This window comes from Drosophila suzukii, chromosome 3, assembly GCF_043229965.1.
Source record: "Drosophila suzukii chromosome 3, CBGP_Dsuzu_IsoJpt1.0, whole genome shotgun sequence".
NCBI classification, from domain to species: domain Eukaryota; kingdom Metazoa; phylum Arthropoda; class Insecta; order Diptera; family Drosophilidae; genus Drosophila; species Drosophila suzukii.
The window spans coordinates 88,665,036-88,689,672 of record NC_092082.1 but is presented as its reverse complement, the minus strand read 5'-3'; the positions used below and the strand labels follow the sequence as shown (position 1 = coordinate 88,689,672).

The window sequence follows — 24,637 nt, the reverse complement described above, 5'->3', positions numbered from 1 at the left end:
GGTTGGACATCATTGAAACAACTATCCATTGACACTGGAACCCCTTCCTTTTGCACCCCTTCCCTTGCAAGGGGGTGCATGAAATTGCTTTTTATGCTTCGATGTCATTGCTCGCCCTTTTGGCCACTTTTCCCCTCTTGTTGGCAAGAGAATACCCTGTGTTCCCCCCTCCCAATTGACAAGTTTTTGTCGCTCGTATTTGTTTGCCGTTAATTGCATGGAAATTGTGCGCGCAATTGAAAAAGTTGAACAAGCCCAGCGACAAAGTGGCATTGTTCCAGCTTCCCTTTTCCGGTAAAGGCATACAGATATCCCTTTTGGCCTGGCCCACACGCGAGTCAACGGCCTGGTGGTCGACTGTATGAATGAATGAATAAGTGCAATTATGGACTCTAGGCCCGGCCAAACAAATAGAATGTAAAATGGCCATTAGTCAGGCTGGCGGGGAAACCCCCAAGACGTTCCATTTGGCAGGCGACCGCAAAAAGTCACCAAGTCATTGCCTCGTTTATAGTTTTTGGCTGCAACAACACAAACGGCAACTTGGCCACGTTTTCTTTTATGGCTCTATTCGAGTGAGTTAGTGAGTGTGTGTGAGCACTACAAGTGCGAAAAGCGAGTTTTCCAAGTCCATTGCACCCGGTGGCTAAAAATGGCTGACGCCATGAGAAATTCGCTCGCCAATTCAGTTATCTGCATAAATTTCGAGCGATCTCCATGGGTGGGGTGATGTCACGGGGGCTAGAATATATATATATAGGTATATATCCTTAGCTCGATAAGAAAACCCCCCGTTGACAGGTGATGTCAGTTGATAAATGACCCAGTTCCTAAGCGAGCAACCGGTTGAAACTTTGCCCTTTCAGAGGATAAAAATAAGTGCAAAACTACTTAAAACGTAGCTGGGATTAAAATTTAAAATAAATGGAGGGGTGGAAGAAGTAGTTTTTCCGGGAATTAAGTAATTGAAATTACAAAGAATGCAATCGTGGGAAACAGAAGAAATTGCTTGCTTTGCGTTTCGGAGAAATATAAGCTGCTTGCCAATTCATCACAATTTCTGGGAAAACTTAAAATATGCATGGGGTTTTAAATGTATTCACTTTTTTCAATGTAGTTTAATATAAGTCTTGCCTTAGTTTTTTTTAACTACTTCTTTGATGTGTTTTCCCCATCTTAACAGGAATTTTCATCTTCTCTGGATGAAAAAAAAACACAATTAAATGATAAAAAATACTAAGACTATAATACATGTATATTATATCTCAAGTTTCATTTAATGTTGTCATATAAATCTTGTCTTAAGTTTCTTAGACAGCTTTTCCTTAAGGATTTTAGCCAACTCTACTGCAATTTTTGTTCTCTCAGCTTTAAAAATACTCAAATTAAAAGATGTTCAACCACATATATTATTCACATTGTTTTCGATTGCGGTTGGCCATTTAGCATTTTGACCTTTCGCCTGATGGCTTTCTTGTGTTGCCTTCCCCGTTGACTGCTCGGTGCTGTTTTTCAAGCTTTTCAAATGCATTTCCGATGAGGTTTTCCAGCCGCTGGGCACATTGTTGTTGCCGCTTCTGTTGCTGATTGCGATGGCTAATTGAAAGTGTCAATTATCAGTTGCACTCAGCATTTGCTGGCTGGTGAACTTTCACATTTGTGCACACACACTCCCATGTGAACGCCTTCCCAACCCCTTCCCATCCGCTTCCCCCCTTCTGGCCTGCGGGGCGTATGCGTAATGTGAGATAACCTTGGTCGGTGGATGGACAAGGAATGCAGAAGGCTGCCCCTCCGCACCCCTGGATTTTTCATTATTATTATAATTCATCCTTGTGCCTGATAAGTTTTCCCTCTGCCCCCCCAAATGCTTTGGGGTTTTCTATTGCTGCGCTTTTCTTTCTTTTTGTTCCCTTAGTAATTGCTATTGTTGTTGTTGCTGCCGAGTTCGCGCGGTCAGCGCATGAAATTTCTATCTACTGCGAAGCAGGTGGCTGGGAAATTCACAGGGGGAAATTCCCGGGAAATTCGCTCACTGCCGAGCAGTTAAACCGTTAGCGCCCTCGAAAGCGCGCGCATTGAGAGTTGAGTTGGGTCGTGGTGAGTTGTTAGCCGCCTTCTCTCCCTTTCTTCCTCGACTTTCTCTCGCTTTCTCCCTCTCAGTTAATATGCTGATTTTTGTGTTTTCCTCGCTTTATTTGCGAAAACTTTGGGTAAAGTGGGGATAAAAACACAAACTCGGCCATAACTGGCATCTTAATCAATTGATTGAGGAGCGAAGAGATTGATTTCCGGTATTAAAATCGCTGCTGCCAACAGGACATCCCTGAATGTCCTGTTCCGTCGTGGCCCATAAAGCAGCCACTTAAGCCCCTCAAACAGCCAACGCAACCATCAATTTTGCATGGCACGTTGGCGCTGTTGTTGCAGCCCATGCTGCATCTGCTGCATTATCAATTCATGAGCTCCCGCTGAAACACAAGACACCCCATACCGTATACCATATACCATGTACCTAAAGCAAGATACACGCCGTCGCCGGAGGACCTCTGTGGATGTGGATGGCAGCATAAAGCAGGCCCATAAACACCATGGAGCTGGATTTTATCTCGCTTGAACTACATAAGTTATAGGCCAAGAGGGGGTTGCAGCTGCACAGGAAGAAAAGGGAGTTCCTTAATATTTATAGAATAGGTTTGGGATCTACTATGACATTACAACTAAATATATATATCATTTAATTTATAATTTATTTATTTTATTATTTGTTTATTATTTACATAAAAAATGTAAGACATAAGAAGTATATTACTTTTAATAATGTGTCCTTTGTCCAATGATTTAAATTTGATTGCATATTAAAAAATTTTGTTAATGTCTAAAACATCTATGATTATTTTCATAAGTTCTCTATAATTTTAAAAATTACTGGATAGAATTATACTTTAAGTATGAACGAAGTTAGAGTTATCTGTAGTAAATTAATAAATACTATTCTCAATTTAAAGTTAGGTTTATGATAATTGATAAATTTTGTTAGTATCTTCATTCTTAAAGAGTTAGTAGGTATTTCTCCCTCTGTAAATATGCGAGTTGGTGTGTTTGCATGCCCTAAGGATGCGCCATAAAGCAGCAATAAATACACATTCATGAGCGAAATCAATCGCATTTTTCATGTAGTTGATGATTTGACATGGGTTTTAATGTTTCCCCAGCTCAATTTGATTAAAAGTGGGTCGGACAAGTTGACGAAGTCTGGCAAAGTTACATATTTGTTCTCAGTGCTGCGAGGGTCATAACCAATGCCCTCTTGGGTCAGAACTCTTTGACCTGCTCCTCCTTTTGCAATATTCATGCAATCAAAGCTGCAATGGGCTCCAACTCCTGGTGCAGCTGCTCCTGCCTCAGCTGATCCTTTACCAGGCTTTCAAATGGGATTAGAGGCCGATATCCTGGCTAAGTCGCCTATCTAACGGGCATCTGGCTTACTTTATTTTGTGCCAGCCGCTTGATGGCTTTTAATTACGATGGCTTGGATTGCTTCCTGGCCCATTGAATGCTAATTTCGAACGCCTTTCAGCCGGAGGAAATGAGGCGCATGAAAGCATCTTTGGCTCCCCTGCAACTGAAGTGTCTGCTTCCGGTTGCACTCTGCAGTCCTCCATCGGGTTTGTCTATATATAAATAGCCTACTCTGCCCCCCATCACACCCACTTTGGCACACCCCTTTGCTCTTCCGTCTGGCCAGGCAATCTCCTCTTATGCGTGAGTGTCTCCAGTGCACTGGGAAGAATAACAGGGATTTTATCCATGCTTTTTTATATAGTTTGTAGATCAGGAAATAATAAGATTTTTTTTTTATATCTAGTGAATCAAAAATATTATATGTAGTGTTTAATAATGGATTGAAAACAGTTTCATAGCAGATTGCTAAGTCTGACAAACAAGTATTATTATAAATGTAAGGGTGCTTAACCTTAAGTTTAACTTTGGTATCCTAAAAACATCCAAAACTTTGATTAAAATATATAAAACATACATAAAAGGAAAGATTGAAGAAAGATTTCTTTGCATTTAAAAACACAATATATTTTAGAATTTCTGAGAACAAAAGGGTTTTTCAAAGGACTCCAATCCAATATTTTCAAAAATAGAAACAGTTGTATAGGACATCTATCCAAATGTTATGTGGTTCAGATGGTATTTTTTGTAAGGACTTACTAAAAAATTTAAAAATAATTCTCCACAAGAAACGAGTAATATTAATATGTTTTTTTCTTTATAACAATATATTTTCTCAGTGCACATGTGCATGGCCTCATATATATTTTCGCATTTTGTTCGTGCGTCACGGTGTCAACCGCAGTGCCCCGTGGTCCCCCTCTTTTCCCCTTCCACTCCGCATCCTTTTCGACCCCTCCATCTCACTGGGGGACCTGCCTGGTTTTGCGGCTGGTTGTTTGCCCTGGCACGTTGATGGCCATAAATACAGTTACATATGTTTGCATTGCGGCCAGATACTGACCGCCCCGGCACCTCCTGGCCACCATTTCCCAGAAGGACCCCCTATGCCTGCTTTGCCCGCACCGTTCATCTCGTTAAAATTCTCATTTCCTCTTGGCTTACTTTTTGTTTGTTTTTTAAATTTCGCATTGCATTTGGTTTACGAGGTTTAATTAAATGTTTTACTTGGAACGAAAGAGTTTTGCTGCCATTTGAGTGGCATATTAATCGCTTAACATATGCGCAGTTCAGTAGTCAAAATTAATTAAAATGTATTTATTTATCAACTTATTTTACCAACTTGAAAAGGTGTTTAAATAAAAATCGGAATCCATTTAAGTGAGGTTTTGTTATAATATTCAAACAGCAAAAACCTCGAATTTAAATAAATAGGGTTTTAAAAAATCTCCAATTTTTAATTTAAGGTGCCAAAAAGTATGCAGTAAATAAATATAGTCGCCTTTCTGAATGAATTCATGGCCCTTCTGAGTTAACATTATATTGTTGCATACTTTTAGACAGCTAAAATTACATTTAAAAGTGATTTCAAGTTCTGGGAACTTATCATCTTAGTTTTAAATGATCTTAAAAAATATTTTACACATATAGTATCACAATATTTGCCATTGTGCAAATAAAGTAGAGTAAAATAACTTAATCTTAAAGTCTTAAATTCTTTTCTAAATTGTAAATCTTATTCCTTGCCTCGTTTTTTCCTTTCCCTGCAGTGCTGAACAACTGGAGACTATAGACGACTCCCTAGAAAACCGAGGGGCCTGCGAATTCGGAACGATCTCAACGCAAAAATGGCACCGAAACGCACTGGGCAACAACAGCAACAAGGGACGCAACCAACTGGGCAAAGGCCGCTGCAGCAACAACAGCAATTAGAGACAACAACAAAGGCCCGGCAACGATATAGAGCGGTGGAAAAATGAAACAAAAACCAGAAACGAATTTTCCACTCAAATTTGCATTCAGCCAAAGAAGTACAGAGGTCTAAACAAAGAAGGAAGAGGAACAACACTCACAGAACAACAAAAAACGGCGCTCACTAAGAAAGTCGCCAGTGAAAAGGGGTCAGAGGGCACGCACACACAAACAGACCGCAACACAAATACAAGCATACAGAGCGCATAAAACACATAAAACATTCAACATACACACACACACGCACACAAAGGACGACGAGTGCATTGTGAACAATTTTCAACGAATTTCCAAAAGTCTACAAAACAAATCTAACAAAAGTTCATTACAAATAACAAAAGAAAAGCATAAAAAATTATTGAAATTTGCTCTGTGATTTTCTATCAGAAATGGTTTAGTAATCCAAATAATAATAATAATATTTAATAACACAAAGTATTTATAAATATTGCTAAACTACATTCCAAGCTAAACTAAACAAGAGAGAAGTTTATCAAATCCCCAAGGAAAAGCTTTAAATTCAATCGAAAACAATTTCTATAAATATTACCAACCAAATTTTATTACACTGCGCCTAAGTAGAGCAGCTAACGCTAGTCAAGTACCGAAACACGTCAACGAACTCCGATCAGAACCACAATTCCTCTGAAGGACATCCACAGACCGGAGCCATGGACGAAATGCCCGACCTGTCGCACCTCACGCCCCACGAGCGGATGCAGATCGAGAATGTCCTCATGCGGCAGAAGCAGGAGGAGGAGAAGCAGAACGAGATCATGCGGTGAGTTTCGGGGATGGTAGTATTTGATTATATTCGACTTCGCAATAGGGATGTGTAGTGAGAGGATACAATATGATTTATCGACCAAAATCCCACTCAATATTGAAAATATCGTAAAGTTTGATATATCGAAATTTGAATTAATGAAAAATGTTAAGGAAATTGAACCGATCAAATTGAATATTGATTTATCGAATCGTTAAAATGTCGATTTAAATATCACCTTTGCATAAAATATCGATACGGTATCGATATATAGATAATTACATTCCTAACATGCAGTCCTTAAAGATTTTAAACTGAAATAAATTTTGACAAGGGATCTTCCATGATTCGAAAAAAACACAGCCATAACTTTATTATGAAGAGATAGCCAACAAGTAAGTGACAACTAAATATTCGATAGTAAATGGTGATGGTGATGATAGTGATGGTTTTCATAGCAAGAGCTATTTTAACCAACAAAAACACATTATACATTTTGCAATATTCTTTAATCTTAACGTAGTCTCATGTTAATCACATAGACTGGCATATTGAAAGTATTTCTAGTTCATTAAACTATTACATTTTTAAGACACTTTAATTTTGGGGTACCCCTACCCTACACAAATGTTCTTAAACCTGATATTTACTCTGTGAAATTTCCTTCTAATGGTGATTTCCCATCTTCAGGCGGAAACAGGACGAGGTGGTCACGCTGGAAATGCAAATCAGACAGCGCTCCGAGCAGCAGAAGAAGGCCGGCGTGGAGCTGGATGCCACCTGTCACATATGCCTTAAGACCAAGTTCGCCGACGGAGTGGGCCACATTTGCCACTACTGCAACATTCGCTGCTGCGCCCGGTGCGGCGGTAAGGTGACGCTCCGCAGCAACAAGGTGAGTTAGCCTACAAGCCACTCCATTCACCTGACACCCAACCAGGATTCCCTCCTCTTCAATTGGGTTTAACGCGCGTGACAGCGGAAAAATAGTCTAGTTTATTTTTCCTTAAGGGTGTCGAGCTCGTTTTCCGCTCATTGACAAATAGGACAGCGCTGGTGCCAATATTACTGGCGACCCGGCTGCCGCTTGACTAAGCAGCCATCACTCATACGCCCCATTGCCACATCGACAGGGCTATTGCCATAGGCCATCGCCGCTTGTTGCCAACTGTCCCCAGTGACGCGTGGAGCGCATGAATAAATGCCCTTTGTCGCCTTTCAGTCCGCCATCGCCATCGCGGATAATTGGCGAGTGGGCAGTGGGTGGTACGGAGGACATTTCCCTATCCCAAGAGCCTGGCCTCCATATCTCCCCATCCCCAGTCCCAACGCCTCTCAATTTCACACTCATAATTTAGAAATAATTCCCAGTTTCCAGCGATGCCTCTGGTCAAGGATATGAGATGACGGAACCCCTTGGGGTGCCAGAAATAGATTATAACTATGTGTAATATCTTTCTGGGCATCGGAGATGTACCAAATCATGCACAATAAATTGGCTTGTTAGGAAGAGATTTATAATTGCAGTAGGGGTTATCTCGTTGAAGTCAAGGCTACTTAAGAAATGGGAGTCCTTTTGCTGAAATATTAAATTCCATTTCTGTAACTCTTGAATATCAGCTTAAGTCTTAACCCAATTTAAATATTTTATTTGATTTTAGAAAGCTTAAGATATCGTACTCCCTTCCAACACATTATTCCAAAGTCTTCTTAAATTTTAAACATGTTCTAATAAATTTATTTATATTTATAACGCTTCTTGCTTTAAATTATCTTATGGTTTTCTGTACAAAATATACTCCTTACCACTGTGTCTTATTTCGGGTTACCTTAACCAGTAACCTTGATGGCAGGATATCTTCTGCTGGCATTGAAGAAAGTCCCTCCAAATTCTTTCTTTTGAATCCACTGCTCCTCCCCTCCATCCTCCCCTCGCAGTGCATTGCATTTCAATTACACTTTTTTCAATTTTTATTTAACTCAGTGAACCGTTTCCTTGGTTGTTTGCCCCTCTTTTCTTTTTTTGCGCTGCCCAGGCTTATCATTTTCTGGCCCTGCTGCCAAACGTTTTTCCGTTGAACTGCTGCCAAAATGTCACACACATACACATACAGAGAGCCCCAGAAAAGGGCAGAGACGTGGGTTTTTTTCAGGAGGGTAAAGGGGGTTAAGAAGTGAATGCCAGGGCGCAAAATGAAACGAGATGGGCCAACAACTCCGAACAAATGCCAAATGGAATTTCAATTTGGCTGTGACACGATTGCACCACGGCAAGGTATCCCTTCCTCAGGATAATGTGGTGGATCTGAAGGCGCGGAAGTAGAGCGTCAGGTGGTAGAAGCGGTACAGGTTCACCTGTCGATCGCTCTTGATCTGGTGCACAAGGTGCATATTACTGAAACCCGTAAAATATTCAGTCGGCTTCTGCTCCACATAGGTGGTCATAAAAAATGTTGACCTCACGAAGCGGTAAATTTTGCGAAAGAAGTAGAGGAGCCGGGTACCGTCCTCGAGCTCGACCACTTCCTCCAGAAAGAGCTCATCCACCCCCTCCTCTTCCTCCTCCTCCTCCATCTCCTCCATCTCCATTTCCTCCTCTATGTCCACATCCTCCTCCATCTCCTCCAGCTCCTCTAGCTCCACCTCCTCCTCCTCTACCTCCTCCTCCTCGACCTCTTCCTCCTCCGCCTCCTCCTCCTCCTGCTCCTCCTCCTCCTGGACCTCCTCTGATTCATCCAGTGGATGCTGTATCCCTCTGACACTCAGATTTAGTGACTCGTCCATGGCAAGAGCCTGGTTGTCAATTTGAAAACGTGTCGCTGGCTCTCGTGTAAATTCCCCGGTGTGTCCCGGAACCTTTGGTGTGTGTGTGTTCGAATGATTGAAGCACCTGGGTAGACTAGATTGGCTTCAATCTTTTTGGACATACAGGTAAGGGATGGGTTGAGTGGAAACCTAAGCAAATGAGAAAAGGCTCTAGAGTCAGTGAAGATTTTCTAAGTAATTTAAAAAAATGTCTGCTCTTATAGAACATTTATTTTGAGTAAAGTAAATTTATTAAATTAAAAATTTTGTTAAATTGAAAAAAAACCTTAACTCAAAATGTCTAAGTAGGTCAAACACTTTTTGAGTGTAAGAGTTTTATTATTTCGATCTACATTCAATTGTAGAACTATTATAGTACTATAAACAATATTCGACCAGCATTTTAGAATTTTCGACTCAATGGAGATTTTTGAATTAAGAGAAACTGTCCTTTATTCAGTAAATAAAAAATTTAAAATTAATAATAAAGGGCAAAAAGGAATGTAATTGAATTTCAAATATTAACCATTTTCTACTTTCATACCACAACTTAAAGTCATAATCCTCAATAAATCCTGTCTGTTTTCCAATATAAACCGGCATCTAAATTGATATATCTACTTTCCCTTCCAGGTGATTTGGGTGTGCATCCTGTGCCGCAAGAAGCAGGAGCTGCTGTCGAAGACTGGCCAGTGGATCAACAAGACGGCGGCCCAGCAAGATGGTTTCATCCGACGCATCGAGCCGGATGGGAGCAGCGTAAGTAGATACTAAAGATTGGACAATCAGGGTGTTTATGGTTTATACGACAGGACATATCGCAGCACCCCATCGTGGATCCGCACGACACCACGGACAAGCGGCCCAAGCTGGAAAGGACGCGCAGTGCCGCCGAGAAGGAGAACCTGCCGATGCAGCGGGCGGGCAGCATGCTGCGGCGCCAGTACTCGCAGCAGGAGCAGCCCACCAACCGCCGCCTCTCGGCCTCCGACAGCGGGATGGACCCCATGATGAGTCCCGGCCAGCAGATGCAGCACCACCAGCAGCAGCTGCAGCAGCAGCAGCGCTCTCGTATGCAGCCCATGAATCCGCAGCAGGCGCAGCAGGGATACGGAGGGCAGCAGCAGCAGAGGTCGGGTGGCGCCTATCCCGACGACGATCCGCGATACTATCAGGTAAGCAGAGTACCTTATGTAAAGACATTTTTCCCATTTTGTACCCCCTAAAAAATTAAATATTTTAATGATTTTGCTGGTGCTTACTTATACCGTTTAAATGTATTGCAGGGTGAACTGGATGGCCTAATGAGGCAGCATCCCCACCTGGCGCATCCCAGCCAGGTGCAGCCGCAACATCCGCCTCAGTCGCAGTCGCACACGCAGCACCAGCAGCAGCAACAACACCTTATGCCGCAGCAGCATCGCCAATCACCGCAGCAACATCCGCAGCAGCAGCAGCAATTTGCAGCCAGGCAGCAGCATCAGCAGCAGCAATCCTACCAGGCGCAGATACACCAGCAGCCGCAGCAACATCCGCATCCGCATCCCCATCCTCAGCAGCAGCAACACCAGCAACATCAGCAACACCAGCAACATCAGCAACATCAGACGATGCAGCAGCAGCATGGCCAGCAGGCGGCGCAGATGGGTGGCTACCAGAAGCCGCCACCTTTGACCCGCAACCTGACCATCAGCGGGGGTCATGCGATGGACTCCAGTGCCTACAGCCAGCAGCAACAGCAGCAGCAGCAGCGGCGAGCCCTGGCTGGATCGCAGTACGCCTCGCAGCAGCAGAGGTCCTTCAGCAGCTCGGAGGAGGAGTTCCAGCAGCAGCTGCTGGCCGCGCAGGCGCAGGCGGCAGGATCGGGGGGCGTGGCCACGGTGACCGCCGGCTCGGACTATGACGGTGAGTTGAGACGTTTTGTCCAATTCGCATCCACCCCCCTCCCCCTGCTCTCTATCTGTGCTCTATCTCTGAAATCCCCGACTCTATATATCCTTTGAAATCTATCTCCCCGTCTATCTTTAAAAAACCATCGCTTCCATATCTTCCGCTCTGAATATCCCGCAAGGCAATGCCCCCAAGAACCCCCAAAATCCATTTTAAATGTTCCTCTCTGTAATTCACTATCTATCTCTCTGTGTAAACTTTTCTTTGGCTCGCTCGCTCTACCAAAATCCTATATCCTTTATAAGAAAAAAAAAGCAAATCTTTCGAAAACGTAGCACTCTCTTGTCTCACATTGGTGCGTTGTCTTTTTCTTTGACTCGTTTTTTGAGATCCAATATTTGATGTTCTTTCCGAAAACCAACTCAAAAGACTTTTAACTTCTGTTTTGCCTCATATTTCTGTGTTTCGTTTATCGGTGTATATACTTTATATATATGTTTCTTTCTTTCAATGTCTATTAAAAAACCATCTGTAAGCTAACTTTAAGCTAAATTTAAGGTCCTAAGTTCGATTTAAGCTGGATAAGGAAACCCCTAAATTTGCGCTTAGCACAGGAATGAAAGTTTAAGCTGTTAAACTGGAAAAGTTTTCGCCAAACACTTTCAACCCGCAAAAGGAAAAACGCAACTTGCATGCCGGGGGTTATAAAAATAGAGAGCTCACACAGACACACTCACACACACACGTGCAGTGCGGGGGAAAATTGAGGGGGAAAAGCGAGGAAAAGCTGGGGCAAAAAGCGAAAGGCGAATGGCGAATGGCGAGGAATGTTTTGTAGCGGAAACATTTCGATGCGCTTATCTCGGGGGCACTTGACTCGGCGAATGCAAGGGAAAATCTGAAAGGGGAGGGGGCGGAAAAGCGTGGGGGTGGTGGGTGAACGGTAAAAGCGCACAAGAAGGTGCCGCGGAAGCGGCGAAAATAAAAATAAATTGTTTACAGAGAGAGGCCAGAAGAGCCACTCCTGGACGCTGCACACTTTCACTCGGCTTCGCGATGGCCGTTAAATGCAATCAGCATAAATTATATGCCAGTGAAAGGCAGGAAGGTTGCACACAGCTGACCCGAAAACACATTTTCCAACAGGGAAAGGCAGTGAAAATGAAGGAAAAGGCAGGCCGAGCAGCTTTTCCTTTTTGGCAGCCACCACAAAACATCAAGAAGTTGGCCAAGCAGCTGCACTTGCCTGATGATGTCGCTCTGGCTGGGGGCTTTTCCTTCCGAAAGGGGGTGGCATTTCCTTAGGGGGTGGTCAGAGGGGGCGGCTTTCCTCGAAGGCTGCTCCTTCTTCTGCTCTTCATGTTTTGAGAGATGCCGGGCCACGTTGTCAAGTGCGATGCTGGCAAATTTATTATCCTAATTAGAAAGTTTCTTGTTGGCACTTGCTGCAGTTCTGCCACCCTTAAGCCCAACCCCCACACCCCTCTTTTTTCCACTCCCTCGACAGGCGACAGTTTGGCAGGCACTCAGAGAAAAAGTCTTGAAAGCTATCAATCATAACCTATTAAATACCATATCTATATAATTTAAACAGCCTTTAAAATTCATTTAAATTAAATTCATGGTTAAGAGTTGAGAAACTCCATGTTTATAAATATGTTAGGAGGCTTTTTAAATTGAAATAAATTAAAATTTGGTTTTAAAATAGTTTAAGCCTTTTGATTTCATAGATATATTGATCATCACTAACTGATTAATTTTAAAAATATACAGTTTTTTTTACTAAAAATCTTTAAGAACTTTACTCTTAATTTCTTCGAGTGTTTGTTTCGGTGGCAGTGCAACATGCGGCGCTTGGTGATTTAAATTTTTTATTGCTGCACATTAGCGCGCAAGTTTCTGGCAAGCATGTTGCACTTACACCGCCCACCGCCCACCGACAAGCCCCGCCCACTCAACTCCTCCTGTCATTTTCAATTTCCCAACAAACTAGCATATAATAATTATTGATTTCAACTTTGGCCCCGCAAATGCTTTACAGCCAGAGTGTGTGTTTGTGGGGCATAAAATTAGGCGCACAAAAGTTACAGGCCCACCACTCAACTCAACCACCCCCTCTCAATACCACCCACCCACCGAAAAAAGCACCACCCACCCGATCTGGCGTGCAACCACAGCGATAACCAGGTGGGCAAACTTATGTCTGCATCCCGTAAATTAAATGCCGAAATGCAGCAAAGTGATAAAGAAATCGAAACCGAAGTGAAAGTCTCGGGGGGAAAAGGAGAAAGTGGGGTGGTGGGTGGTGGACTGGGTGGATGCCATGTGGTTCGTGTTCTCGGTGCAACTGCACTCGCAACTCACCACAGTGGTGCCAATGAAAATTCACCTTTCTGGTGGATAGTTCACAATAGTCCACTGCCAGACGTCATGCGTTGGAATTTCCCGTTCGAAGACTCGCTTGGAAAATTCCCACACACCATCGTGGTGAAGTAAGACGCATGCGCTGTATTTTCTTACCCCCCTTTGGCACCCCCCTTCGATGTTTTTACATCCACTTCCATGGCGGTGGGCGGTGGGCGGCGGTTGGTCAAGTGGGTGGGCGAGGCAGAGGAGCAGCTGATGTTGGCGTGAAGCGCGCGTAAACCCACAAAAAGTTTTGCTTAACCCACGATTGAGGAAACATAAAAGAGCTGGATCTATTATGACCATAAGTTAAATTGGTTGAAAATCATTTTGTTTTGTTTTTATTCTGTTTATAGATGCTAAAATATATTAGTAAAATATTTTTATATTTTTCATACTTTCTGTAGAAATTTAAAAGAAATCTAAAAAAAAACCTTCAAAATATATACAGAAAATCCTAATCTTTCTGGAAACATATTTTATGAATATCAGTCAAATATTCTGATTTCTTTAGGAAATAACCAGAAATCTTAAAAATATCTTTAGCATGAGCTTAGAAAACCGTCAACTCTTTTTGGGAAATGTTATTAATTCTTTTCTTCAAAATTTGAACATTTCTAAATTTTGTTATAATACTTTGAAATATACTTTATTTTTTCTAAAACATGTTTAAAATATTTAAATTTCAATCAAGTTCTAGAAGCTCAAAGTCTCTATAAGTCAAAGCACATAAGTTTTTATAATTATTTCGGTTATTTAGATAATATTTTTAGCCACAGAACTTTGACTGTAACTTTTTATTTCGGGTAATTTACCGTCTGTGAACTCCTGAACTCTTTTTAATAACTATCCCAATCTGCGTCACGTTGGCCACTTTCGGCTTTTCCGCCTCCTGGTGTCTGCAAATCGGGGGGAGTCCCCTTTACCAGCCTGGGTTTCCCCTGCAGCGACGTCATTTCATTCAGTGTGCGTTTTTGGGTTTGTGCAGCGTCATGGTGCCTACTACAGCCAGCCAGGATTGCACTTACACTTGCAGTGGCAGAGGCAGTGGCTTTTCCCAGCTTTTCCGCATCCAGCACGCGCGGAAAATCCAACCACCCACCCATCGCCCACCGCCCATCGCCCACTTTTGCTGGAAGGCAAAGACAAACACGTTGACTTTGCCAGAGATTCGCCTTGAAGGTGGCAAACACAAGCACAGGAAAAACCCGCTGACCCTAAAGTGGGCGGTGGGTGGGTGGTCCTCAAGAGTGGGTGGTGGGTGGTGGGCGGCAGCAGCAGCAGCTGTCAATGTTATCGCTGCTGGCTGCTGCGTCGACTGAGGCAGCGACTGCGGTGTTGGCCACGCGCTTAACTTTATTTTTAGTTCGCCACTGGAAAAGCCATGGGAAAATGGACGCCGTGTAACATTGTTATTGGAAATGTTGTAGGCTCCAACACAGGCAACAATAACAAAAACCTTTCGAAAGAGAAAGCGAGAGAAAGTGAGAGAGGGAGAGAGAACGCGAGTAGGCGCAAGGGAAAGCGAATGGCAGCGTAAAGCGAAAATTCCATTGAGATTTTTTATGAAATCGAAACGAAATTAGTTTTCGATGAACTTTAAAGGCGAGTAAACAGCCGCAGCGGTCCTTCTCGTAAAATTCGCACGTGTGTGGCAAAAAAAAATAGAAAAAAAAACAACGGGGGAACCAATATTCTACTACCCGTAATATAAGCAAAAATACGTTTGCTGGAAAATCGGAAAATCCCCGCTTAGCGAAATACGAGTGAAAAGCGAGTGAGTGAAAGCGAAAGCAAAGCGGGCTGAAAACGAAAGCCAAACTCTGTGAAATGTGAATGTTGAGTTAAAAATAACCTTGGGCGGAAATTGTATAAATAGCTAAATAAAATAAAGGAGTTGAAGGAGGCCTGACATGTGGCTGTCGGGCGGAGAAAGCGGAGAAAGTGCAGAGAGAGAGCCGCGCCAGTGAAACATAAAGAAATGCACTTAATTGGCCATGAAGCATAAATAATTGGCAACTTGGCATTGAGCAGCAGCCAAGGCTAATTGGCCAGCAGCCGAAGTTAACCAAAAAAAAAACCACGCAGAAAGTGTGAAAATTAAAGTGAAAGTGAAAAAAAAATAAAAGGTAACCACGACCTTGAGATCGCTTTAAATCCTGCCCAATTGAGCGAAAGCGCACCCAACAGCCAAGGCGAAAAAAGCAAACAAATTTGCTCTCGAATCAGTCAATCGACTAACAATACACTGCGCAAATTGTGGCGCCCAACGGACGCTTTTGCATATGGCCAACCACCCGAGCCACTCAGCCGCCCACCGAACCACCCACTGAACCACCCACCCGTCCACCTACGACCCCGAACCCAAGGCACTGGCTTGGTGGGCCTAAAAACCACCCAACCACCCACTAGCACACACACCCTCGCAAAAAATAGAAAGAAAAGCGGAGGCAACTTAATATTATTGTTTTATTATACTCGTTACTCGTAGAGTAAAAGGGTATACTAGATTCGTCGGAAAGTATGTAACAGGCAGAAGGAAGCGTTTCCGACCCCATAAAGTATATATATTTTTGATCAGGATCACTAGCCGAGTCGATCTAGCCATGTCCGTCTGTCCGTCTGTCCGTCTGTCCGGATGAACGCTGAGATCTCGGAAACTATGGGAGCTAGGCTATTGAGATTTGGCGTGCAGATTCCTGAGCTTCCTACGCAGCGCAAGTTTGTTTCAGTAGACTGCCACGCCCACTCTAACGCCCACAAACCGCCCAAAACTGTGGCTCCTACAGTTTTGATGCTAGATAGAAAATTTTAACTGAAATGTAATGTTCTCATCAATACCTATCGATTGACCCAAAAAAAAATTTGCCACGCCCACTTTAACGCCCACAAACCGCAAAACCCTGTGACGCCCACAATTTTCATGCTAGATAAAAAATTTTAACTGAAATGTATTGGTCTCGTCAATACCTATCGATTGATCCAAAAAAAAATTTGCCACGCCCACTTTAACGCCCACAAACCGCAAAACCCTGTGACGCCCACAATTTTCATGCTAGATAAAAAATTTTAACTGAAATGTATTGGTCTCGTCAATACCTATCGATTGATCCAAAAAAAAATTTGCCACGCCCACTCTAACGCCCATAACGCTTAAATCTGTATACCGCCGGTAGGTGGCGCATTTTAATCTCGCTTTGCTGCTTGCATATCTCCATTTAGCTGAGTAACGGGTATCTGATAGTCGAGGTACTCGACTATAGCGTTCTCCCTTGTTTTTTGTTTTCTTTTTTGCCATTTTGCTGTTGGTTAGCAGGTAGAAGGAAAACGCTCGATTTGTTTACTGTACTGCCACGCAATCTTTATGTGGGTGGTGGGTGGTTGGGTGGCTAGGTGGCTAGGTGGGTGGTGCTCCTTGGTGCCACCTGAGCCCCACTGTGTGTGTGTGTGTCTGTGTGCGGGGTGGTTGGCTAACATGCCCAGCAATTTGTGCCACAAATTAGGCAACGGCCTAAAACAGAATTCCAAAACAACAGCACCAGCTAAAAGGGATCTGTAAATAAAAAAAAACCAACAATAAAACACAATCCTTCGCCAATTACAAACCTATGGAATTAAAACTTACAAGAATTAAAATTTAAATAACATTTAAAAAGCCAAGTTTTTTAAGGTGAGTGTCAGTTGCAGTTAGTGAAGCTTCTCTTGAATTGCACCCACAACAACCACAAGAAAAAACCAACAACTGCCACACACACTCAGATCAGCGAACAACATTCAAACCACAAACAAAATGCTTAGACAGCCAAAAAATGAAATATTTAAATGCAAAATGCAAATAGATTAGCACCCAGTATACAGAAATGCTTATAGCGCGCAAAAAAAAGTCTGACAAATGCCAAAAAATAGAAATACTGCCAAAAAAACAATCAGTTACAACAGCAACTTAGGAAACAACAACAGCTCAGCAGCATCAACTACAATAAAATCAGTTGAATTTTCCAAAGAAGAATGCAGAATAACCACTTTTGGTTATGAGCCAAACATTTGGTTTCCCTCAGTTAGGCTTTGGGTCAAAATAAAGTTTGAATTTGTAATTGAATAAGTAAGTTTTTTGTTCAGAACAACTTTTTATTGAAAAAAAAAAATGAACATTACTCTTAAAAGTTTTTTTAACATTATAAAGGATTTTATTGGAAAATAATAGATGAAGATAAGTTTTAGTAATGTTAAATTTTGGTCAGAATTATAGAAAATAGCAATTTATTGATTAAAATATTTGTATGACGAAACTGAAGAATTCGCGTTTTTGTATTTTTTTTACAGATATTTTAGATCATTATTAAGGCGGTTAAAAAATACCAGACATTTTGTGACTTTTATTTATTTTAATACATTAAAATAAGTTGAAGAGTATTGCTTAGGAATTGAATATTAAAATAAACCTTGTTTAAAAATTATAAAAAACTAGGGATAGTACAGAACATTGTGAAATAACATGGATTCGGACCTGGGAAATGAATAAAGTTTGATAACTTGTATCATTTGAGAATAGCAAATTAGCCTGAAAACTATAATATTATTAATGGTACTAGGCAGGTGACTCCACCCACACTCATTCGAATTCCACCTCACTTAGCCAAAATACAATGCGCTTTATAGAGAGCTCTCGGTGTGTTAGTTACACGTTTCAGCTTCTGTGTTAGCCGCAAATTGTGAATGTGTGTGCAATGGTCAGGCCCACAAACTTCCAAAATCCCAACCCCCCCAAAATCCCGCCCAAAACTGTGCAACAAATTTGTGAAATGAATTACATTTTCGATTAAGCACACAAAATCAATGGGTGCTAGAAGGACCTTCCAGGGGGGACCTTCCCCAGCTAAAATGGCAACCGCAACATCAACGCGAAATGTGTCGCATATGGGCGACCAGGCTGTGAATAAGTAAATATAGACCGCATATCCTGCGTGGGTATGGCAGTATGTGTGTGTGTGTGTTACCAGGATATATAAACGGGGGTTTGGCCTATTTTAAAATGCCAGCAGACCAAGCTGAGGATCTTTGGGGAATGGGGCTGAATTTAATTAAATCGTTGACCAACACTACCAGTTGACGTTGATGTTGCCTGCTCGTTGTTGTTGTTGTTGTTACTCTAGCTGCTTGTTGTTGTTTGTTTGCATGTGCAACTGTGCGTATGAGTGACATTAATGCGAACATTGAGGCTGGCCTACGCAGAAAGTGCGTGAGTGTGTGTGCGAGTGTGCCGCCTGTTTGTTTTCCCCCGTCTATGTGTGTGTGTGTGTGCTATTTATGCGCCTGCGTGTGTTTGTGTGCGAGTGTTTGGAGCGGTTGGTTTAAAAATAGCACAAGCCACGGCTGCTTTCTCCCATTTCTCCTGCTCGGCGGCCGATGATGATGATGATTTTAGTGTCCTTTTGCCAGCCCAACGCCCATTACACCTACTCCCCCCCCCCTGTCAACCAAACTGGCTTGAATTTATGGCCAAAAATATAAAACAGGAAGCAGCAGGACACACACACTCGCACACGCACACATGAATGTAAAATTTGTTTGATTTTTTGGTCTCTTTGTTTGTTGCACAATGCGATGATTGTGCGCAGCCTTTCCCCAACAACAACAATAAGAAAGGTCGCCAAGGGACAGAAATGACCGTGTTTTTGTGTACATTATTGATTTTTGCTTTCTTTTCTTGGTCTTTTGCGCCTTTCACTTGGTTGCCCCACCCCCTAGTTTTCCCACCCAAAAGCAGATTGTGCGTGTGGTTTCTCAAATAATTTACTTTACTCTGGCTTTGTTTTACTTTCGTGCCTTCATTTGTTTACATTGTTATCGTTTGGTCTTGCTGTTTTTATTTAATTTTTTTATTCCCTATTTTTGTTGCCTTTATTCTTTTATGTTACTTGTTTTTGTTTTGTTTGCTGTTGCTGTTGCCGTTGCCGTTGTTGTTGCCCATTATGCGCACAATAAACGTTTTGTATCGTGACCAAAGTCAAATGAAAGTATGCCAGGGGTATGGCCCACAAAAATCCAAGAGTACGTATGTGTGTGTGTGTGTCGGAAAACTAGTTTTTCTTTCGCACCCAAGGCAATTGTCTGAGTGAGTGTTGGCATGTCTAAGTCTGCAGCTGTGTGAGTGTGCATTTGTTTTAAAGAAATGGTTGGAAATGCGTTTGCAACAACTTTTATTGCCTACTTTCAAGGGCGAACAGTAAGCTGCCATTTTAATCGAGTGCAAATGTATCAGTAATGAAAGTTGGAAAGCTTTTAGTCTGCTTATGAGCACTCAAAACTATAAGTAATATGTGTACCTATATTAAGAGTAGAATTAATGTTTCGTTGATATTATTCCACTTGCTGAAATCCCTCGGATACGCAGATACAAACCTATTTAGTTTACCCCTAAGCTAGGTTAGTAAGCTAGTTAAGCCCTAGTCTAACTCACATTTACCACTCGAACTCACCTTTGAAATATTGTTTTCATATATTTTTCTCCACTCTTTCTCTCTCTCTGGTCTACCCTGAAAATGAAACTCCAACCAACTTGCCCGCCACAATAAACCATTATAAAAAAATTACCCAAAAAACCAAAAAAAACACCCAATGAATAATCTATAATGAAAAACCAAAAATAAACATCGAATAGCAGGTAATTTTGGCGGCGTTCAAGGTGTCCAAACCGTACTCTCGCCCGGCGATCTACAGATTCATGCAAATGTAAGCGAAAAGAATTAAATCCAGGCCCAAAGGCATTTAATGCGAATTAATTTGAATGTGTGTGTCTCTTCGATGTTATGTTTTCTTATGAGTTTTCCCCCACTCACACACGTCACAAGCGAAAGCAAGGAATGTGCGATTTTCTTAGTTGTTAACTTTAACTTTCCTTTGTTCGAGCACTATCGTCCCTCACTCACAATTTCTCCCACACTCTCCTCCATTTCTCCTACCTAGAATTTTTTGATAATAGCCATATTAAGCTGGTGGTGATGCAATCAAGCGTTTCTCAGTCCGCATTTCTTTTGCTTCGAATTCTACTCTCTCTCGATCATCACTTGATTTCCTAAGACCACACCTCTCTCCACACACTCAAACACACTTTCTCTTTATGGCTGTGAACACACGTGTTATCGTTACTTGACGAGATTTTCGAACACTTTGTATCCTTTTGTATTCGTTACTTTCTGCCTCTTTTATGTATCTTCTACGTTTTTAACCCTACCTGTAAATGTGACCTAAAACAAAAAAGAAATTTTGACAAAACAAGAAATCTTGGTGAATAATTTGCATGGATATCGTAACGCTGTTTCCCGTTTCCTCCTTACTTCAACCAGAATCTACACTGCCCAACACACAAACACACCAGAACAGTCAGTTTACACTGTCCGCGAGGGCCACCCATATTATACCTCCGATTACCCCGAAATCTTAGCTTGTAACTTAATGCTCTTGCAACTTTTAGCCACAACAGATAAGTATTTCAATGCCTCGTACCTCTCCGAACCCTTGAAAACCGGGCACATAACCCCTGAATCATATATTCTCCCGGTCCTGGCACTTTTTTTAGTCCCAGCAGTCGCGGGCACTCGTAGCTCTAGTCGTAGGTCTACTTATGATACTCGTACTACCCATATCTAGCTTACTCATGCAGTTCTGGTCAAAACTATGGCACTGTCGCCGATTTTTCGAACATTTTAAATATATTATTAGATTGTAAAGAAATTCAAGTCAATGAATTTTAAAATTTACTTATTAATTTAAATTTTGGTTGATTTTGACACTAGGTCCAATATAAAATGAAAAATTTTTGTCTGAACTTAGCTCTAAGAAAAATGTATCACAAATTACTATTCCCTTAAAATTATTAAAGAAATTTGAATAATTTTTTTAGCCATCGGTTATGTTTAGGTTATAGAAAGCACATTAAAACTAGTTGCGAACTTAGTATCATTAATTTATGAACTACTAGAAACCTTACTATAATTAGAACTCAACATTTACTGAATCTTTAATGAAATTTTCGAAAAAACAAAGGCGTTGCTCCATTTGCCACAAGAACTCCAACTCACTGGGCTGGATGAGAGTCCAAAAACTAAGTCTTATATCATACGTATTTGTTTGCTTTGAACTTTTGCTTTCTCAACCGATCGATTACCATTTATGATTGTGTGCATTTGTTGAAACATCTGAAAAGGACAACAAACTATGGCAGGCAAGCGGCGCAGTCCCCCCAAAAACCGAAACCCTGAAACCCCCCGACGAACCCAAGAAACCCCTTAACCACCCAAAAAAGAAATCCCCCAGAGCAAACCCACGTAGTAGCGTTTATAGCCACACCCAATCAACATCTACCACCCCTACAGGCGGGCGCCTCCAGGTGCGCACCTCTTTGGATCCGTGGCGCCAGCAGCGCAGCCTCAACGAGCGGGATCTGCTCAGCGCCGGCGGCGGTGGTGCTGGTGGTGCCCTCGGTGGTGCTGACTTCCGCCAGCGGCTGTACGCCTCCGCCGATCAGCGGGATCGCTACGAGCTGCAGCTGCAGCACCGCGAGCGCTTGGAGCAGTATCCCCTGACGCGTACCGCTCGATTGGACGTCCAGCAGCGCAACTCGCTGAACCGCAGCAACCACGAGCGGCATTTCTCTAGCGGATCAGGAGGAGGAGGTGGAGCGGGTGGTGGTGCTGCTGGCGCCTACCGACGTGCCCCGCCCTTGGCAGCCGCCGGCGGCGGTGGCAGCAGCAGCAGCAGCACCACTAGCAGCAGCTACTATCCCCAGTCGAAGCAGCCGCAGATTGTGATTGGTCCAGGCACGGGCTACGATCGGGGATTGGGAACGGGATCGGTATCGGTATCGGGATCAGGAGTATCCATGGCAGCAGCAGAGGCCGGAGCACGAGGTGGCCAGCGTAGTGGCCTGCTGGGCGCCACGAGGGGCGGCGGTGGGAGCAGCTCCGTCAGCTCCACAGAGGCGGCCTACTGGGATGAGCCGGCCACCAGTTCCTCCTCATCGGCGGCCCAGGATTCGCGGCGCTTCACCGAGCGCAGAATAAAGAAGACGGTGCGCTTCGATGCCCATGACGAGGAGGCCTCCATACTGGCAGCCACTGCCTCACTGCCACCGGTCACAGGAATCCTGCCCTCCACGGCCGTGGATGTGGGTGCGGCCACCATACTGAGCAGTGGCAAGAGCCTGGAGGCAGGCGGAATGGGAGTTCCGGTTGGAGGCGATTGGTCGCGCTGGGAGGCCGAGAGGCAGGGCAGCCAGGACTCGGCCACCAAGGATTCGGGCATCGATACCAGCAGCACCTTCACCAGCAGCGAGGACTCGAATCGAGGAGATGGGCCCAAGGTACACACGAACACATGGCTGCGGGAAAAGGATGAGATTGAAATCCAGATGGGCAAGAATGCATTGTGTCTGTGTAGAGTCCTCCTCTTTGTCTCTTTCTAACCCCACCCTTGTCTGACAACCCACTTTCCGTTTGTCTGTGTGAAGAAAAACCCGATGGAAATCCCGAAGAAAAGATAACCCCACCAACTTTCTCTGTTTGTTGTTCTTGTCATGTCCAAAAAGCAACCATAAAGCCCAGACCATTATCAAGCTATGATATCGTTTTTGGTTATCACTCCCAGCTCGCAACTAACTTTCAGCTATTATGACAAAACATCTTGACAATTTCAGCATACAAACTCACTGAAAAGAAAAGAAAACCCCAGAGATATTCGAACTCCCCCACAAAGTACAATAATCTTGCATGTCCATACAATACAATTTTCCGAACCCTCTAAGTGTTGTGCTTGCATGCAGATACACCCAAAACAAATACCCCCATTAGCACGACCTGCATGACCTCTAAATGTCGTTAGTCCACTTTCGAAATTTAACTAACCCGTACCTCGACTTGAGGGAACTCCTGAAACGTGTGTGTTCTCAAAACAAGTAGGAATACCAATGAAAACCAACTATGTATCTATATCTATGCGCTATGCCAACTATCCGTGATTGAGTAGAACACGTTTCTAGCCTGTAAGAAACAAAAACCAAACCAACTTGAATGTGAAAAAGTGTACAAACCGTTACTTTCTACTGTTATACATATGTTTTTATCGTTTACCAACTCTAATTGTAAGTTTAACCTAGGGTTTAAGTTCTATGTCTAAGGCCTGTGGGCGGTGCAAAAAATAAGCTAACTAAAAACAATTCTACTTCCCGCATACGATGGCTCCCCACCGACACCACATCCAACAACCAAAAAAATCTATGCACGATCATCTGCAATCCGAACTGTAAACTGTACAACCACCAACCAAAAAACAAACCCCACCAAAAAAATATAATACCATCACCAAACCAATTACCATCCCACACCCACAATCGCAAATCGATCGCTGCAAATAGAACCCGGTGAATTGGCAAACATCCGCGGACAATACTCGCCTGATCGGGCACATGATATTGCGTAAATACTATGATGGGGAGGATATATTAGGCTTAAAGGTCAACGGCGGTCAGCCCCTGTTAACGGGAACGGGAACGGGAGGATCGGGAGTCGGAGGCCCATGCGGGGCCATTGTGGAGAAGGTGAAGCGCGGATCGGTGGCCGATCTCGAGGGAAGGATTCGACCAGGTAAAGTGCATCCCCCATCCATCCAGCCATATCATTCTCTGACTTTTCTCTCTATCTCTTCTATCTATCTGTGATCATCCAATCCAATCCGAACCCACATCCATCCAACGATCATCCATCGACCAGGCGACGAGATCCTCGAGTGGAATGGCCGCGGGCTGCACAACAAAAGTGCCGACGAGGTGTACGACATCATCGACGAGAGTCGCCTGGACGCCCAGGTGGAACTGATCGTGAGCCGGGCGATCGGCAGCGGCGGTGGCGGCGGCAGTGGCGGGAGCAGCACCAACGTCAGTCCGATCAGCGGAGCCTCCGGCGGATCAGGGCACAGCAGTGTGCCCGCCCGGCGCTCCTCGGCCAACTTCCCGCACAGCGGGCTGGCCAGCAGCATGGCCGGCAGTGCGGTGGTCAGCAGCGGCGGACGATATCTCCAGCGCAAAGGTACTATGCCATACCACACCACACCATATATGTAGATATGGTCACCAAAGGGGGGTTGTGTGTCTGTGAGAGAGCGTGACTGAATGGGGGTATCCTATTTGCAGGAAGTTTCTTGGGCTACATCCCATTTTCTAATAACAAATTGTCACATTATCCCATTAAAATCATTTTATAGAAACAGTTTCTTTATGAAAACCTATCACTTCTAATAGTTAACAGCATAACTAATTACATTTTGTAGATAAAAGAAGCAGAA

At 43.2% G+C, this 24,637-nt stretch overlaps 3 protein-coding genes across 26 annotated transcripts in view; 1 reads left to right on the top strand and 2 right to left on the bottom strand.

The window, feature by feature from the left end:
- Positions 1–24,637, top strand: part of Rim (Rab3 interacting molecule) — a 46,675-nt gene that overhangs the window by 2,131 nt on the left and 19,907 nt on the right. For 10 of the 24 annotated variants that reach the window (XM_065866704.2, XM_065866703.2, XM_065866718.2 and 7 more), the window contains exons 3-10: positions 5,232–6,214; positions 6,890–7,094; positions 9,638–9,763; positions 9,817–10,179; positions 10,291–10,909; positions 21,676–22,661; positions 23,712–23,940; positions 24,067–24,381. In XM_065866704.2, coding sequence (XP_065722776.2) covers positions 6,105–6,214; positions 6,890–7,094; positions 9,638–9,763; positions 9,817–10,179; positions 10,291–10,909; positions 21,676–22,661; positions 23,712–23,940; positions 24,067–24,381 — 2,953 coding nt within the window. In that variant the 5' untranslated portion in view covers positions 5,232–6,104. Of the gene's footprint in view, positions 1–5,231; positions 6,215–6,889; positions 7,095–9,637; positions 9,764–9,816; positions 10,180–10,290; positions 10,910–16,836; positions 16,971–19,961; positions 20,033–21,675; positions 22,662–23,711; positions 23,941–24,066; positions 24,382–24,637 lie in introns of those variants that run through there. The other 14 variants (XM_065866722.2, XM_065866721.2, XM_065866707.2 and 11 more) reach the window with 6 other exon arrangements.
- On the bottom strand, positions 2,257–2,571 carry LOC118878121 (uncharacterized). The gene is given in 3 exon segments (XM_036819576.3): positions 2,257–2,375; positions 2,378–2,445; positions 2,516–2,571. Coding segments are annotated over 3 exon segments (243 nt in total).
- Positions 8,153–9,151, bottom strand: LOC108019480 (proline-, glutamic acid- and leucine-rich protein 1). Its single transcript, XM_065866184.2, has one exon. It carries the CDS (start codon positions 8,981–8,983, stop codon positions 8,486–8,488), a length of 498 nt encoding a protein of 165 aa, XP_065722256.2. The 5' UTR covers positions 8,984–9,151; the 3' UTR covers positions 8,153–8,485.

Bases quoted from the DNA above. Each gene is read 5' to 3' on its own strand.
- LOC108019480 (XM_065866184.2), bottom strand. From the start codon at position 8,983: ATGGACGAGTCACTAAATCTGAGTGTCAGAGGGATACAGCATCCACTG.